Source organism: Salarias fasciatus, chromosome 13 (assembly GCF_902148845.1).
Source record: "Salarias fasciatus chromosome 13, fSalaFa1.1, whole genome shotgun sequence".
Taxonomy (NCBI): Eukaryota; Metazoa; Chordata; class Actinopteri; order Blenniiformes; family Blenniidae; genus Salarias; species Salarias fasciatus.
The window spans coordinates 15,882,736-15,900,828 of record NC_043757.1 but is presented as its reverse complement, the minus strand read 5'-3'; the positions used below and the strand labels follow the sequence as shown (position 1 = coordinate 15,900,828).

Genomic DNA, 18,093 nt, shown 5'->3' with positions numbered 1-18,093 from the left:
CTAAATAAACCACTGCATCTCTTTGTGCTTCACTAACTGTAGCCCACTAATGTCATTAATGTCGGCAGAAGAAACATGGAATAATTGAAAGACAAACAATGAAATGTTTTTTATTGAACAAAACAATGGTCAAGGCATTTTGGAAGTGAAATACCTAAAAATGTAGAGTGAAGCAGGATATGGTGCAAAGCGAATGCGGAAGTGAGATGCCGTTTATTCGCTTGATGTAATTTTCGCTATCTTTGTTCCATTTTTCACATTCCTGCAGGTCGATTGAACAGTGGCTAAACTAATAATTATCCTCAAATTACTCTTGAGCGTCGAACGAAGAAGGAAGTTCCAAATAACTCCTATTATTGTTTTTAAGTTGTATTTTTCTACTTTTTGCATTTTGCATTTTGCAATAGGTGACATTGATATTTAATTATTCCTGTTGTGACCTTTTCGTGAAAATTTAACAGGAGCACAATTTATTTATTCAAACATAAATAGAGAATCATACACAACGTTTTGCAATACGAGAGTAAAAAAGGTGAGGTCATGTTAGCTTTTAGATAACTGATAAAGAACTCTTCACATGTCATGCCAGCAGTGGCTCAGCTTCTTTTCTAGTTTGTTTTGACATGCAAGTCCCTTTAGTTTTAAGCTTTGATCATTTGCAGCCTCGACATTTCATTGGTATCAAAAGCTTTCAAATAGGTAAATTATGTTTCACTTGAAGCTGTTTAGAAGGAAATTTTGCACTGAGTAAATGCAAATACCAGGTTGATTACTCCTTAAAAAATACCATTAAAACATTCATATACGCATTCATTTATATACAACATTCAAAAACATATTAGTTAATCCCAGTCAATATCATTCTAATATAAAATAAAAAAGGGACATGTTAATTCAGCATGAAGCAGTGACAGCGGCAATTTTCTTTGCCATGAACTTTTTTGGAGGAAGATCACATTGCACTTTATAAACGTTTGAGTTTTTTAATTAGTATTCTCATGACCGTGGGAGTCCCAGTGTGTTGTGGGTCCTGTGAAGTCTCTTCGGAGGCTTAATTTATGAATCAGCAGCGTCCTCTGCTGGTCAAAGACTCGCCTGCACGAGCACGTAAAGTCCGGTTCGTACGCAAATTGCGTGCGTTGCCGGAAGAAAAAAAAAAAGAAATAGATTGCTGCGTATGGACGCGACGAAAACAAAAGCTTCGTTTTTCAAAAATAGCATATATGTAATCATTCGAGCATCATAACGTGCACAGGTTTACATTATTACGTATGCAAAAGAGTCAAACTGAATGTGTCATGCACTGCATTGTTACAGATGTTGAAGTTGACTGACAACGCGCTCGTCCAATCGGAGATGTCGCTGTGTGTTACCAGCCAACGTCTGACCAATGGATGAACAGCGCGTGCAGCACCAAGTTAGACTGATCCGACGGGAGTATAAATACAAGCAGGGTGCTTTGTCGGGGAATGTGCTGCAGAAGCCATTTTGAGATGTCCCTGTTGAGAAAGCCCATGAAGATGCTGAAATCAACGAACATGGTTACATTTCTGTCTGTTTCACCCTCCGTCTCCTCTATCTCACCATGGCAGCTGTCAACCGACGGGACATTAGCAAAGCGGGGTATCAAGCTGCGCTCACAGAGTTAAAACGTCATTGATATGAAAGAGGAGAGTGTCTGTTTACTGTCTCTGTCGAGACATGTAACACCGTGAGTTTTTTCCAGTCTGAAATCTTCCAGCATCTCTCACAAACCAACGTCTCCTCGAGTGGCCGAGTGAACTCACTCTGGTACCGGAGAGACGGGAGGCAGATCCGTTTTCCAATGGCTTCTGTGAGCCTTGTTTCCAGTCCCCCAGCCCCTGTTCTTGACAAAAACATGACAGACTCTGAGCTTGCAGGGGATGAAAGGTCGAGTAACAATCTTATGCAATTCTTAATGCGCTCATCTGTGCGTTTCAGTGCTGTGGGTCGACATGCTTGTGTTACTTGTTTAATTTTTTTTGTAATCACGAATTGCAGGGGAAAGAGACATTTCCACGGTTTTACCCCCCTCCTACATTTTCTCTGAGTTCTCTTCTCTTTTTGCATGCCTCTGTGGTGCAGTTGAGCTTCAGTTTTCACATCACCGTGTCGACGAGACTCATTCATGTTCATTTCCATGCGAGAAGGCAGCCCTGGTCGTCCTGTCGTGGTGCTGGGATTCATGGCTTCATTGTTGCCATCTGTAGGAGACTATGCAAATTTGCAGCGATGTGAATGCCACGCCCATTCTCAGCCTGCTGGCCCCCCCTGTCGGCCCACTGGCAGTACTGCAGAGACAGGGTTCATGCAGGGTTGAGACAATGTGCTTCTGCTGGGTTTAGGCCATACCTGTGTCCTTGTGCTTTATCTGCAGTCCAAACATGGCAGCCAGATGAGAGCAAAGAGGACAAAGAGTTTGACCTGGTTTTCTCTCATCTGCAGCTGGCATATTTTAAGTGTTGGACTGAGCAAAAAAATTCAGATATCTTACTGTTTTTACTCATTCAGATGTAGCGAACTGCTGCTGAAGGTTCAAAAAGTGGGGGATAAAACTAAGCACCTCCCTATGGAGGAGACTTGTTGATGTGCTTCAATCTGTGGCTCAAATGCACTTTGTTATATTTTGTTATACTTATGTACTACTTGCAAGTGATATATTACTTTGCATTGCACTGGCCATTGCAAGTAATATATCAATTACCCTTGCATTATGTTTGCTTGGTGGCCACAATGCACAACATGCACTTTTAGGGAACAAACAAGATTTACTCACATTTTAGCCTGTGTTACAACTTCTTTGGTGCCTGACACAAATGGAAAGAACTTGGATGGGTCTTGTTTTCCAGCATGAATCTGCTTATGTGTGTAAAATTGTTTTCTATGATAAAGTGATTTTCGGTCACATGGATTATGTTTTAGTGAGTGATGTGATCCTAGAGTTTGTGCAAAGTATTTCCGAACCATTAAGTGTGACTTCCTTTAATTTAATTCTAAGATATATGTTGCAAGGATGGATATTTAAGAGACAGCTCATGTTGTACACCAAATTCAAACAGTCAATTTTGTTCCAAGATTGTGATTAATATGCTGCATATTTTAAGTGCGATATGTTTTATTTCATCGTGTGCCTCAGTGGGTTTAAAAGAAATGGCGGTGTTAGATTTGGATGTGGAGGGTTGTTAGATTGAAGCTTGATCCGCGCTCTTGTGTAAGGATCAGTGAGCTAATGTTTGGGCAAACCAACCAACATTTTTCTGAAAGTGTTTCCAGTTCTGGCCCTTCCTCTGTGTGAACCACCTGCCAAAAGGGAGTCGATTAAGAAAATGTTCTAAACTTATTATGGAATTGAGCGTAATTTCATATGACATTTTCCATTGGCATTTGACTATATGTGTTATTTCCACTTTTAAAAACTTATATTAAGCACCACAAAAGAATACTTGGACCTGTCAAGCTTTTAGTGTTCAATCCAGTTTCATCATGCTGGTGTGTAACATGACAGATAATAAGAGTCTCTTGTCTGGGGAATCTAACCTGGCCACATTTTCTGCTGTTGAATTAAGGGAAGTCTTAACACTTTGCAACTTTAAAAATAAGTTGGTTAATAATGAGTTGGTTTGGATCCATTTAATTACTTTTTGGAAATGTTATCAGAGTTCTTTGGACTGTCATCCAGGTAGCAATGTTGAAATGTGTTCACCACTTTACTCTTTTCAAACTACTAGTTTATTTTGAGTAAACAGCGATGCAGTGAGGTAAACTTCAAATGTTGACTGAAAGTTGTTGGTATTCAGGAAGCTAAAAGTATGTTGAGAAGCTGACCCAAATGAATGAAGGAAAAATATAGAATTCTTCTTTCTTTAAATCATTTTTGTAAACATGTCTTTAATATATAAAAATCATTGCTGCAGTTGGGTTTGCTTTATATTTCATGGTCTGGGGTCAAAGTGGAAAAAAATGTTGAATACATGTCTGAGATTTTACAAAATGCTGCATTAAAATCTTTGACACTTGTACTGACTTTGCGGTTTATTTCTCCTTTCAGAGAGGATGGTGAACTGGAAGATGGAGAAATAGATGATGAAGGGATCGGGATTGAAGAGGAAAACAAGGAAAACCCAGAGGTGAATGAAGAAAAAGAAAAAGAGAAGGAGAAGGAGAAGGAGAAGGAAAGGGAAAAAGACAAAGTGAAAGAGAGAGAAGAAAAGCCCCATAGGCACTCCAGGAAAAGATACAAAAAGACGAAGGAGAAGAGGAGGTCTAAAAGGAGGAGACGTGACAGGCAGAAGGTAAGACCCAATAGAACATCTGTTTCTACTCTAACAATCAGGGAATGAATGTGAAACACAAACTATTCCAAAAGTCACTCGGATGTTATGTTTTACTTTGGTGCTGCTGCTTTCTCCTCAGCATCACTCCCCCTCCAGCAGCTCCAGCTCCGACAGTTACGACTCCGACTACGACCGACCTGAAAGACCTAAGAACAGGAGGGGTCAGGGCTCTGATGGCCCGTCTTCCCAGGTGAGTTTGTCACTGCCAGCACGTGCTCATGGTGAAGTGAACGCTTTCACAGGATGTGATTTCCTCTTTGGTTTGTCGTCTTAGCATTCAAAGGGAGGCCATGGCAACTCTCAGAAGTCCCCGATGCACAAGAGCAATGATTTCGACAAATACAGTGATTACAGCGACGACAAGTATGACTACGATGAAGAGGAAGATGATTACGATGAGGACATGGACTACCAGCAGTCGAAAGATTCAACCTCAAGTCAGGGAAAGGGACGCCACTCTAAAGACCAGATGAACAGAGGAAGCATGAGGGGGATGAAACAACAACAGTGTAAGAATGCTTTTTTTGTCTTCATCAATTCCTAGAGTCATTCATTGAGAAGAAGAAGCAGTGATTCCCAACCCTTTCCCTCTAGAGTTCCACCACATTACTTAGCAGAGTTTAATCGCTTCTCTCAAAAACATCCTTTTCAGTTGGGCCGCGGGGACGGGGCAGAGGAAGTGGACCGGGCAGAGGACGAGGGATGCTCAACAAGAACAAAAAACTGAAAGGCAAACCATGGGGAGGACGTGGCCGAGGGCGTGGAGGAGACCAGGGCATGGACGACATGGTATTTTGAATTAGATTATTAAACAAAAACAAAAGTGCATGCTCAAACATTTTGAGAAGTATTGATCTCAGGAGTAAAACATGGCTCTATTAGCAGAGGATGCAGAATGCAGTCCCTGTTTTGCTGATCTTGTTAGCTATTCTGCAGTAAAATATATAAACGGTTGAACTCTTAATTGGTTCCTTTCTTCAGATTATTGGTTAGATTTAAATTGTACTGTCAAAGACTAAATTAGGTGTTGTTTTGTCTCAAAGGAAGGAAAAAATACCTCTGGATTTCAGAAGAAACGGCCAATAATGAGCAAGGAGTTTATTAATCAGCACACAGTGGAACACAATGGTCGATACATCTGCAAGTATTTCTTGGAAGGAAGATGCATCAAGGTATGGGAGCATTTGTTTTCCATGCTGCTTCTTTTTTATTGACTCACCACACTTATTCTAAAACTGTTGAAAGAATACAAAGTGGTCTCACCAACTTTAACAGGGAAATGACCTAATTTTGCTTTCTCACAGGGGGAACAGTGCAAGTTTGAGCATGAGCTCGTTGTGCCAGACAAGAAAAAAGAGCTTTGCAAATTTTACCTTCAAGGATACTGCAGCAAAGGAGATAACTGCATTTACATGCACAATATCCTTCTACAATAATTCTTAATTGCGTTTGTGTGATTGCATTGTATAATTGACTGAAGATGAATTACAGCTTAATTAGTGTTGTGACTTAACTTGTGTCTGCACATGAATACCCCTGCAAGTTCTTTCATACCGGAGCCAAGTGTTATCAAGGGGACAACTGCAAATTCTCCCATGAGCCTTTGACTGACGTGACCCAAGAGCTGCTCGATAAGGTAAAAGCGGCGGCACTTTTAAAACTCAAATACTGAGAGATTCACTGATGCACGATAAGCAAATAATTATTTTCACTGATGTTTTTATCAGATAATCAACACAGAGGAAGAGAATGCACGAGAGGACGAGTTGGAGCTGGAGGATCTTAGAAAGCAGGGTATTTCTCCGCTCCCGAAGCCCCCTCCCGGGGTGGGGTTGCTGCCCACTCCTGGTCAGAGCAGTCCCACCGATGGATCAGGGAAGAAGATTCCCTCCCTTTTTGAAATCAAGGTTCAACCTACTGTCGACCTGGTCCACAAAATTTCTCTGGGGTAAATAAAACTACTGCAGTTGAAGTTAAACTGAGAGTTTTTATGGTATTCTTGACCTGAATTTATAATCTTTATTTTTTCAGTGGGTCCAGCTATGAGGACGATGGCTCAGAGGACATGCAGACTGGAGGTGTAGCTCCACCAGGCTCCTCAGCTCCTTCTGTTTCCCCTGCTGAATCTGCTGGTCAACCCACTGGACCACCGATGCAGCAGAGCCCCCCAGGACAGCACCCATCCCTTGGATTTCCAATGCAGCCACCCCCTGGTCAGCCCCCTCCCTTCCTTGGAAACCGACCTAATATGAACCCCCAGATGCAGAGGCCTCCTTTCCCTCATGCACCAGATCTGCAGATGCTCCAGAGTCTCTTCAGTTTTCCATCAGTGGGTCAAAATCCTGTTGAGCTGCTGAGCAGCCTGCTCCACAACCAGGCTGTTGGTCAGCAAGGAGGTCAGTGAAGTATTAATGCCACAACACTCTTAGTCGTAGAATACCAAAATCATGCATGTTTGGATGTTTGTCAGTGAATGAAATATAAAGTGATGCTTTTTTTGTGGTTTTGTTTTCATTTCAATGCAGTCGACCCCAGTGTGGCCTTCATACAAAGCCTCCAGCAGCAGATGGGTGCAGAGTCACAGTTGCAGTCTTTACCACCTGCAGTACAGAAAGCCATCATTTTACACTTGACACAGCAGCAGCAGCAGCAAGAGTCACACTCACATGGGAGCGAGCCACAGGCTGCCGAGACAGATGACGGCAATTCACATAGAGGTAAGAGTCCGAGGAAGTTCATTTATTGAATAAATTATTCAAATACAGCAAAATCCACAATCTCTTCAAAAATGGAACATAATTTAAAGTCTACAAAATATTAACCTAAAAAACTGACCACATTATGGCCTTTATCACATTAGTGACTGAATCATAAAGAGATTTAATTTGTTGCATGTGGGATTTACACAAGAGCTGCAGCCTGCAGGTGTTGGACTCTCTTTGAGACACTCAGAGGTGCTTCGGTACCAACTGATGAATAAGGAGCTCATGCTTTGAGACTAAAGCAGGATCGGTAAACCCACATTCAGAAGAAAGTACAAATCCTTGCTGACCCCACTTATCGGGATTTCAATTCTGACTTCAAAGGTTTGACTGAAGTAGCATGGGCGGTTCTGCTCTTCATTTACCCGAGCTTCCCTCAGCTGTCACTGCTCGGGAAAGCTCTGCTTCATTTGATTATGAAATGAAATTCTCTTTGTGCTCTTATGAAAGCACAACACCTCTGCGTGTCAATATAAACAAGTAATTGAACATATGTATGCTTATTATTGAAATGTTTTAGTCCAAATGGCCATGAAATATTATGTTTACTACCGGTTCATTGAAAGATCAGGTCAAAAGAAAGTGTAACATAGTTTTTGCTTAGAAGGTGTTTGACACGTGCAGATTTTCAGAAAATAAACCTTTTATTATTATTTGATCTGTTTGTTGCAGATGAAACTACAAATTGGTACTCAAGTGATGAGGAGGGGGGCAGTTGTGTCTCCTCCATTCTTAAAACTCTAAAGAAGCAGAGTGAGATGCAGCAGTCCAAACTCCTCCAGGCCGCCTCAGTACCTCCCGCTCTGGGTGACCCGCGACTCGTCAAAGAAAGGGCCCCTCCCAGTGACCCGCGGGTGAAGGCCGACCCGAGACAGCGGCTCCTGGACGTGAAAAAGGAATCGGACGGAGCTTCAGATCCTCGGATTTCCAGAGACCCGAGGAAGAGACCGATAGAGCAGAGTGCCTATCGCCAGCAGATCCACCCGGTTCCTCAGAAGGCTCATGCAGGAGAGGAGGATGATGACGGAGAGAGGGAGCTCAGGGACAGAGCCGTCCTCATCCCGCTGGACGCCAGCCCCAGTGCAGTGCTGCGGGACCCTCGGTGCCAAGTCAAGCAGTTCAGTCACATTCGAGTGGACATCCTGCTGCAGCGGCCGGCCTTCGCTCAGACCGTGGTGTGGGCCCCTGAGGACCTCATTCCTTCTCTGGTCCCTAAACAAGAGCACTCCATCAACCTGCCTCTGCCGCCACTGATCGCTGATGCTCAGATGAATCGAACGACCCTGCCCGACCATCCCTCGGTCTCCAGCCCCCCACCAACAGACCCCAGGCTGGCGGCTGCCCGTTTGAAGGAACGTATGAGTCGGTTGCCCGCCGGGTCCCTTGAGTCCCGTCCCTCCACCGAGAGACCTGTAGATCCGCGCCAGCATAAGTCTCTGGACCCCAGACTCAAGCGGACAGGAAGTCTGGACTCTAAGCTTCTGGGTCAGAAAGAGCCTTCCTCCGGCGGAGGACTTGTGGACCCCAGACTACAGAAGGCCAGCTCCTCGCCGAATGCCGCCAGACCAAAGCCAGAACCCGAGAGACTACCGCCGTATGCTCCTCGACTGGCAGCCTCTGGCGGAGGCCTGGAGAGTCCAACTACGATCCTCGGGGGCATCAGCCTGTACGATCCTCGCACCCAAGCTGATCAGGGTCACAAGGAGCAGACCGAGCCTCCTAAAAAGGCAGGAATTCTGAAGCAGCCCACCAAGAAGGACAACGCTCCACCGCCGTCTCTCTCGCCAACCCGGCGAAGTGGATCTTTCGAAGAGATTACAAGCACAGACGACGCCTCAGATCCGGTTTGCACGTCCCCCACGCTGCCTCCTGCCTCGCCGGTCAAACCTCCTGCAGTTCACAATCTCCCCATCCAGGCTCTGGCCGGGCTGATCCGACCCCAGTACACCGACCCCCGGCAGGCCAAGCAAGGGCAGCAGGGATCTGCTGGAGCGCAGGAGGAGGCAGAGGAGAAGAAGGAGGAAAAGGGGGAGAAAGAGGAGGAGGAGGAGGAGGAGGAGGAAGGTATGGAGGAAGAATCCAAACAGGAAGATTCAGAAGACGGAGAGGGGGACGACCGGACACTGAAAGACGTGTTCAAGACTTTTGATCCCACTGCTTCTCCGTTCTGTCAGTAGACATCGATTGTCGAAACACCGCGAAGTTGCAAACTGTGTGTACACTGATGAGACACGTCTGGCTCGCTTCACTCGGCTTTACACAAAAGTATTTATTTCTGTATATACTCCTGTATAGATTACCACACAACACGCCCCGTCAGTATGGACATGATGCAGTATACTTCAACACAAGCAGCGTTTGAACGTAGTCGTGACGTGTATTTTCAGGACTTCTAGCGTTGATTTTCATGTATGTGGAAAACAATCAGAAAATAAGATTTCAAAGTGTATAAATGTTAGTTACTGATCCATATGTGCTTTCCTCAGCTGTTGGCTCATTCAAGGACTTTGTTTCTGTAGGAAAGTTGATTTATTTACTCCACATGCACAGAAACAATACTAAGTAATCAAACTACAAAGGTATGCTATTTTTTTTTGTTTGGATGTGTTTACATATTTATTCGGACACATTTTTATATCACATTTATACGTTACTGCTCATCTTTATAAGGGATTGTTTTGAACATTTCAGTTTTTATTGCGATTTTCTATGTGAGTTTGTAATTTGTGAACATGTAACAGCACATAGTCAGATAATCAAAACAGAATCCCTTTATGTTTATTTTCTTGTGTGAAATGTACGTTTGCTGATATTGAGAATCGGCGGTTTATTAGTTCCTGACTAAATTGCATGGAGCAGTCGTCAATCGTAATCGTTCTTTACACAGTTTTTCTGCACAAGACAGGAATTAATCAGTCACTGAGTCCATTGTGATAAGTTTTAACTGAAGTTGTTTAGAAACAATATTAGTCACATCCTTCTAAAAACTTTGACGAGCCTACGAGTTGCATTTAATTGTTTTAACGTTGGGCTTTAAACATGCTGATATATATTCCAGCGTCACATGCAGTGTGTTTGTTGTAGTGGTGTACATCCATGAACATGGCAAAGCAGTATGCAGGAAAGTTTAGCCAGTGGTAGAATATTACTGGACATTTTTAACATTTTTAAATTTTACACTTCCTACATACATTTTAGAAGTGAGTCTATGCTCACCCTCGGTGTAACAGAAGCCTTATTCGTGAATTTATAGTATACCGTTTCTCACTGAAGAGCCATGCATAGTTCAAAAAAAGTGAAGTAAAATCAGATTTTTAATTTAGCATTTAACAATTGTACAATATTACTCTTTAGCATTAAAAGTTCAAATTCTGTTGCCAAGTGTTACTGACATAAGACATGAAGAGGGGAGGGTATGGCTTGTGTTATGCAGACCTTGATGACACAGAGGTATATGTAAATATCTTACAAATGTGACCTTTATTACTGTTTTTACTGTTGAGTTCTGCTGGAGTTGCTTCTAAATGAATGAGTTGTAGATGTGAGATGGCTTTCTGTTAAACAGCTCGTCTTCAGTGACAGTTCTGTGTCTGTAATGTGAGCAACACACGGTCGACCGAAACTAAGCTACTTTTTTATTGTCATGGTTCCTGTTGTAAATGCTTATTTTTTATCATCTGTACAGTTTACTTTTGAGTGGTTTGATGTATGATGCTCTATTTTTTTTAATGTCAGTATGGGTTAGTGTTGTGGTTATGGTTTTAATAATACTGTATGACATTTAACATCCATCATTTCAGTGATTTTATTATAGATATCTCAAATAAATACAATGAAACTGCAGTTTTAGTTCAGTTTTTTTTTTCTTTTTTTTATATACAACAGCAAGAAAGTTCCTCATCCAAACCTGCTGGGTGACATTGCCTTTCTATATGAAGTTTGCACGTTCTCCCCATGCCCATGTCTGATTTGCGGTCCGCCCAGGGTTCAATATCAAGTGACCAAAGGTAGCTGGGACTAACTCTCTGTGCAAAATCAATTAACTCGTTTTTTTGAGGAGACAGTGGTCATTTGTGGCGGTTTTTGCATATTTGCACAAAATCTTGTGGAGCAAGACTGGGTGCTAAAGGGTGCTTTGAGGTCTTCCTTAAACCCAGTTCATCAGTGTCTGGGTTGGCGGTTTGCTGGGCTTGATGGATTTTCAGGTTTCTCTTCCACTGGAAACACAAAGCGGTGGCCTCGGCACCGTCAGAGTCCGGCTCCGGCTGCTTCAGGCCCTGAAATAAAATTGTGTCACAAGGAAGCACATCTTATGAAAACTGATTTAAATTTAAATGAATGTACGTGATGCATGCAAGGCTGCTGCTTTGGTCTTATTTCGAATGTCAGCTTTATTTCTGAAAAATGTACCTTGATGCAGGCTGTCTCTGCGGCATGGACCCCACGCAAAACAGTCTGAAGGAGATTTTGCGCATTCTTCACCAGGATCTCGTCAGATGATTTACATCCAGGTGTAACAGCATTCACGCTAGATAAACAGTGAGAAAAACGGCATTGTATTACTTCGCTCTGTGTATTTCTGTGGCCTGATTCTTATTGCGTGATGGGACGTTTCCTGACCTGGAGATGATGCTGAGCTGATTGGTGATGGTCAGAATTTGCTCAAGAATCAGGGAGAGTTCGTCGGCACATTGTTCATCTAGACTGTGGATGGCGATTGCTCTGATGAAATGAGTAACTGACTGGCAGTTTGAGATCACATCTTTAGCTGCAGAGACAAAGGCTTGTTTATTCTGAAAATGGAAAAAATAAAAACTATAACCATGGTAAAGTGTTTAACGATCAAAGTGAAGACAGCAAACAGGCGACTGGCGGTCAGTACCGGTATTGGTCCTCTCTTTCTCAAGTACTGAGTCATATGACAAATGGTGTCAGCCATCTTCCTGGTCACCTCGACAATTCTGTTGTCTTTGGGATCCCAGGTGTCGCTCTCTCGCTTTAGAAAGAGGGAGGTGTAGGTCAGTGAAGCTGCTTCTTTGTTAACAGCATCCTGCTGAGGAAAATATGGACAGGATTTATTCTAACAGGATTATTATATCACAGCCAATATTTTAGGTCTTAAATGTTGTCGTTCATGAGAAACTTACATATTTTTCTGTGCTTGCAGGTTGATACAGTCCCAAAGCCGTTGTCTTTATATTAGCTTCTGCTAGTATACTTTTATCTTTGTCTTTCTGCCAAGATGTTATTGTTGTATGAGAGGGGAAAACAACTTTGTCGGTTTTTGATGGGATTAGAGGAACAGTTTCACTGGTATCATCCGGTGCTTTGCCCTGTAGTCCGGCCCGTATGTGCTCCTTGGTCTCTTGGTGAATCCCGTCTTGCTTTCTGATCTCCTCCACGATGAAGTGAGCTTTTGCCGACCAGCTCTGAACCTGCACTTCCAGGCTGAGTGTGTCACAGATGTAGTGAGTTTCTAAAATGAGCCTGGCCCTGCCGATGATATCTGAGATCTGAAAGGACAGGTGGTCATTGACTGATCTCAGGTTGGATCGGGTCTGCGGGTCTCGAATGTAGTTTAAGCAGTCCTCCACTTGTCTTGTGACCGACTTCACATTTTCTTCAAGTGTTTGTGCTGCGTTTTTAAATTTTACTTCTGTGTCTTCAGCGATGCTTTCTCTATAATGTTCAGCAGCGAAAAAAGCAATGCTGATGATGTTTCTAAATGTACTGTCGTAGTCTTTATTTTCTTTGCTCAAGTGACCAGACAGCACTTTAATTTTAATCAAGAGATGTCTCTGAAGCAATTCCGATTTAGTAAATTGGATCAGACTTGGCATCAGGCCACATTCTTCCACAGCTTTCAGGTAATCCTCTGTCAGTGTTTTCAGCTCATTCTGATATCCCGTGAACTGTCTGGACTTGTAAGCACTTCTGCAGCTCAGGCTAGTGAGCCTGGATGCCTCCTGGATTCGGAGCGAGTTCTCAGACAGCACGGAGATTTGTTTTTTAGGACTCAACTGGATTATGGCAGTTGCTGTTCCCAACATTTTGTCCAGAGAATTCAGTAAAATCTTAACAGAAAGACCCCAGAGGATACAAAGCCCCTCCAGCTGATCGGTCTGTTCTCTGAAGGAAGAGGAAAACTCGACCAGACATCTCGTGTTGTTCTGGGCTTTGCTTAGCTTGCTTTGTAAAATGCTAAATGTTTCTTGCCCATCGGTTTGTAGGGTTAAATCAGATGATATCAAGAGCTGGACGACATCTGCACACAGAGTCATCACATCATTTAACTGCGGCGTAACATTGGCTGACATGTCTGGCATCGTTCCCTGCAGCAGAGTGAAAACAGCATGATGCCACGTTCCGGCGACTGGCAATAAAACCTTCCTGATGTTGTTAATAAGATCAGAAAATTGTGTGATGTATTTATAGATGCTTTCTGTGCCCAGCGCCGAACTCATTGCCATCTCCTGAGCAGTCTGGATGAGCAGAGGGGTCAGCGACACCAGCTCTGCCCGGAAGCTTTCCAGTGTTTGACAATCGACCGCGTCAACAATCACCAGCGCTTCCTTCGCAGCCTGGACGTAACAGTTTGACACCTCAAGAACACCTGTGCACGTCTGGCTGAGCGCCGTCACGTCTTTCCTTTTAGTCACAGTCACAACTTCATGCAACAGGGGTAAAAGGTCAAACGCAGCAGGCTTGTGGATCAGTTCAGGCTCGTCTGAGACAGCTGGGATCTCTAAATCATCGATGTCATATTTATGGACCAGTTCCGCCTCTATGGTTTCCTCATCTGTTTGCTCCCGTTCAGCTTGAGAATCCTTTTCTGTAACCTTGAAGGCAGGAGAATCACAAGCTCTAAACATATAAACCTGATTTAATCCGCAGGTGTCTTTTACTGGCGAACATTCCGGGGAGACGTCGGGCCGGCGCGCCTCGTCTCGCAGCGGGCTCAGGAGATGCGGGTGCTGCTGACCATCTAGTCCTTCTCTAAGTACCTTGAAATGCTGGATGACTGTGGACACATTGTCCGTAAACGTAGGATACATCTCCACAACAAGGCCGGAGCCGCGCAGCATGCCTCTGATGGACTCGGTCACCTTTGCTTGAGATGACTGAACCTGCTTCAGGAGGACGAGGAGGCCGTTCCTGTAGATGGGGTTATCGCTGTTGTCCACGTGCCTCCTCACTGAGAGACTCACCACCTTCATGTGGATGATCAGGTTTGTTGCGTGTTCGTCAAACAGCTTGTGGTTCTGCTCTCGGTATGCATCGTCACATCGCAGGCGTTCGACGGCCATCTCGTTGATGCCGATACTGGTGAAGCCCCTCACGTCCATCACGTCACTGAGAGCGTCCTGAAGCTGGCTGGTGTCTTCCTCCCATTTCTGACATACCTCGTGAAGCTTTTGAACAGTTTGTATTGAATTATCTGCCAGCTCGAGTGAAAGTGGAGCAATTCGCGCCCTCAGTCTCGCCAGACAGGCTCGTGAATTCTCCACATTGTCCAAGCTCTTCGCATCCACCGTCACAGCTGAGACAAAACCAGCTACTTCAATGATCCTGTCTATGGAAGAAATAAAATCCTCCACGACCGGCTGAAGAAAGTTTACATCCATTTTCGTAGAGGAGTCTGAAGACAATATCTGCTTTATAACGCCAACAAGTTCATCAGCTGTCGAAGTGATTGTGAGAAATGCGTCTAAGACTTGATAAAGAACAGCCATCAGCAAGGCTTTGTCAAGCATTTGTATTTCTTGGACTAATAAAGTGGAGGTCTCCTCAATGCTCGGCCCAGCATCCTCCAATGATCTTAAAGTCTTTTTAATGTCAGACCATAGCTGGAGGACGTGGTGACAGTGGGACACCACTCCTTGCTGATACTCTCTCCGAGAAGAATTGGCGACAACCATACAGTGAAACACAAGGTCTCGTATCAAGCTGTCGAAGCCGCTGTCTTGCAATGAGTAAGTGGGAGAACCAGTGAGAAGCTGCAACAGATTATTATGCCTCTGAGTGTAATACCCACAGGGTCCCAGCGGTCCTCTGCGGCAGTCGCTCTTGAGTGTTAAAACAATGTCTCCGACGGTGGCGTGCACCTTCTCCAGAATGTACCTCTTGGCTTGTTGAGCCTGCTCACTGTTGGGATGTCTGATGGTCGTGCACATGGCCGTGTGCAGCATGGAGATGCATCTCCTCAGGGTGTCCAGTGAGTCAAAAAGCCGCTCTGTTTGTCTGGGATCTTGTAAGGAATTTGCCCGTTCCACAGTGAGGCTGTTGAGGCAAAGCAGAGCTTCGGAAAATCCTCGGAAGGATTTCAGCAAAGATCTGACGTCCGAGGAAGAGCCAAGCTCAGACAGTCGCTCCAGAACGCCATCAGCAGCATTTACAACTCTCCTTACGGAGGCGTCATCATCCACCAACAGGACCTGCAAGCAAGCACATCAGAGCACAGCGATATTGCTGTTTGACAGTTTATTTTATAATTTCGTCATGGAGATTCAGAAAACAACCACTCTGGTTTTAAACAAAATTTTACAAGAAGTACTTGATAGACTGGCGTGAAATGTGGAACAGATTTTCATGGCGCCCAAATCCACCCCTGACTGAGCCAACAGAAGAGGCTGACATTGTTAGCCCTCAGTTAAACACGTTAGCAGCTGTTTGATGGATCAAACATTCATTTTACCCAGATTAAACATTGGATCAAACACTGAAATGAAGTGCATTGTTTGATACCAGTCTAGACCTAACAATATAAACCACTGCCTCAGCAAATAAAAGAGGCATGTACGAGACTATAGAGTTTAACAATTGTTGTCACATCTATTGTTTTTTCTTTTTCCAAAGAACTACATTTCTTGCAGAGTGGAATATCTTTATAGCATATTTTCAATTAGTTTCTAATTAAAACTTACCTTGACTACCATCAGGAAGACATTTTGTGTTGCGCCGATGAGCTCCTCTCTGTGCTCGGGCTCACTGGGCTGGATGCTGAGTTTCTGAGCGGCCAGCAGCACATGCTGTCCAGACACAATGACCGGCTCCAGCAGGGACGACATCTCCATCTGCAACACTTCGTCCTCCGTCTCTCTTATTCTTCTGAAAGTTAAATGTCTGCTGATAATCTAATCATTTAATTCCAATAACACCAGACTGCTGCATCTGAAATCTCACGCATCTAAATTTCAGTTCTTGGTGTAAACCTCACACCGTACGTACCCGGAGGCCGCTGCTGCCAGGTTCTCGGTAGCTTTGGCCACAGCCTGAGCAGCCTCCTCCAGCTGGGCGAACTGCTCGGGATCTTCTGCTTTGTCACACAACAGCATCAAGCGACACAACTGACATGCGATGGGCGCAACCACGTGCTCCACGGCTGCAGTCCTGACCAGGCCATGATCCAGCAACAACGACATGGCTGCGAGAGGACTTCGGTGGCTAAACTAAAGTGAGAGGCTCCGTTTGTTCTTACGGCCCCGCTGCGTTCAGTGTGGAAGAACAATTAATAATTCATTCCCCTCCACTGTGCAGCTTGTGCTTGATGTCAATGTTTCATAGCAACTGGTGTCACCTGATCAACACAGACCCGCATCAAGCTGTATTGTTGTACTATACCTTGATTGGTTAATCGTATCATTTCTTAAAAACAAAAACAAAAACAAAACAAAAATACACAGAAATAATAGCTTAACGTTCCCAATTGTGAAGGTTTACATGAACTATGAAGAAAAACTGCTTCAATATATCTATTTAGGTACAAATAACCAGCATGTATACCATAAAAACACAAAGAAAACAAAAATAAAAGGTATGTTGTTTAACATTTTTTTGAGATTTTATACTACATTCCAATGATATTATTTAGCAAATATTATTTTACTACAAACCCTTCTTCTAAAAGTCTTATTTTAATGGTCTAATGTAATGTGTCTATTCAGAGCACTGCAGTGTCCCGGCTTGTCCTTGTCCACTCCAGCTGATTTTAGAAATCCAATTCATCTTTCATAAAGGCTGGACTCATTCTATTATTCATAACATGGTTGTTGGAATAAGATCAGCAGTGATGTGTGAGTTACCTAAACTTGGTGATAAACTATAGCTACTGGTTACTTTAAAAAGATAAGGGTCACTTCACTACATCTCTTATTGGGATAGACTGTAATTGTAATTTTTTTTTAGAAAAAAAAATATATGGGAAAACATAAATTTGCTCAGTAAAAATAAAGTTTTGAAGCATATTTTAGCATATTAGCTTATGTGCAGCTCAAGAATTTCAATGAGGATTATAAAACTGAGTCAAAAAACTGATCCGTAACTTGTACATATGTACTGACTGCTATTGTAACGAAGTGTTAGAAATGCATCTCTTTATACTGCAACTTGATATTTATGAATTCATGCAATCTCACCGCTAACACATCTAGAAATCTATTAGAAGAAATTTATAGAGCAGTTTTGCAATGATCCATTCCTCAGTATTTTTTCTTCTTCATTAGTTTAGGAACAGAGCTGCCAGCAGAGAGCAGCACACACCATGAAAATGCATTAGACCCAAAACCGAGAATTCCTCTGGAGTCATGCTGATAAAAACAGGAGACAGAGCAGTAAACATTCACTCTAGAATTTATCAACAGATAAATATACAGCTTGAACATGATTTGAAACATCAAACACGGAGCACACTATATTGGAAATGCAATTCAATGACAGTAGTATACTCAGGACAAAAAGTCACGTTGTGGTGTGATTAACGGTGACAACAATCGTAGAATCTAAATGCATTCATCACAGTTAAACGTTAGCAAAAAATGTCAAGTGTTGGTTCCTCTGCATTTGTGTGTAGCATTGGTTTAACAGGCGCCGAGGAAAGATGTACATGTACAGTATATGCTGTAATGCCAGTGGAATTAAATGGGATCTAAAGACACAGACAGCACAACAGAGAGCAAAGCAACAACAATGATCCATAA

General features: G+C 43.3%; 1 protein-coding gene across 1 annotated transcript; it reads left to right on the top strand.

Annotated features, from left to right (window-relative positions):
* The first annotated feature begins 1,472 nt into the window (after nucleotides 1–1,472).
* On the top strand, nucleotides 1,473–10,960 carry zc3h6 (zinc finger CCCH-type containing 6). The gene is made up of 12 exons (XM_030106589.1): nucleotides 1,473–1,911; nucleotides 4,070–4,313; nucleotides 4,435–4,545; nucleotides 4,630–4,864; nucleotides 5,008–5,144; nucleotides 5,399–5,527; nucleotides 5,660–5,774; nucleotides 5,882–5,991; nucleotides 6,083–6,303; nucleotides 6,387–6,751; nucleotides 6,881–7,072; nucleotides 7,790–10,960. The coding sequence occupies exons 1-12, from the start codon at nucleotides 1,826–1,828 to the stop codon at nucleotides 9,292–9,294; spliced, it is 3,450 nt and encodes a 1,149-aa protein (XP_029962449.1). The 5' UTR covers nucleotides 1,473–1,825; the 3' UTR covers nucleotides 9,295–10,960.
* Nucleotides 10,961–18,093: the final 7,133 nt, after the last annotated feature.

What these genes read in the sequence shown, in the direction of transcription:
- zc3h6 (XM_030106589.1), top strand. Translation starts at nt 1,826, where the DNA reads ATGGCTTCTGTGAGCCTTGTTTCCAGTCCCCCAGCCCCTGTTCTTGAC. An exon ending in TGGAAGGAAGATGCATCAAG is followed by an intron (nt 5,528 to 5,659) that starts GTATGGGAGCAT and finishes GCTTTCTCACAG; the next exon opens with GGGGAACAGTGCAAGTTTGA. An exon ending in TGACGGCAATTCACATAGAG is followed by an intron (nt 7,073 to 7,789) that starts GTAAGAGTCCGA and finishes TGTTTGTTGCAG; the next exon opens with ATGAAACTACAAATTGGTAC.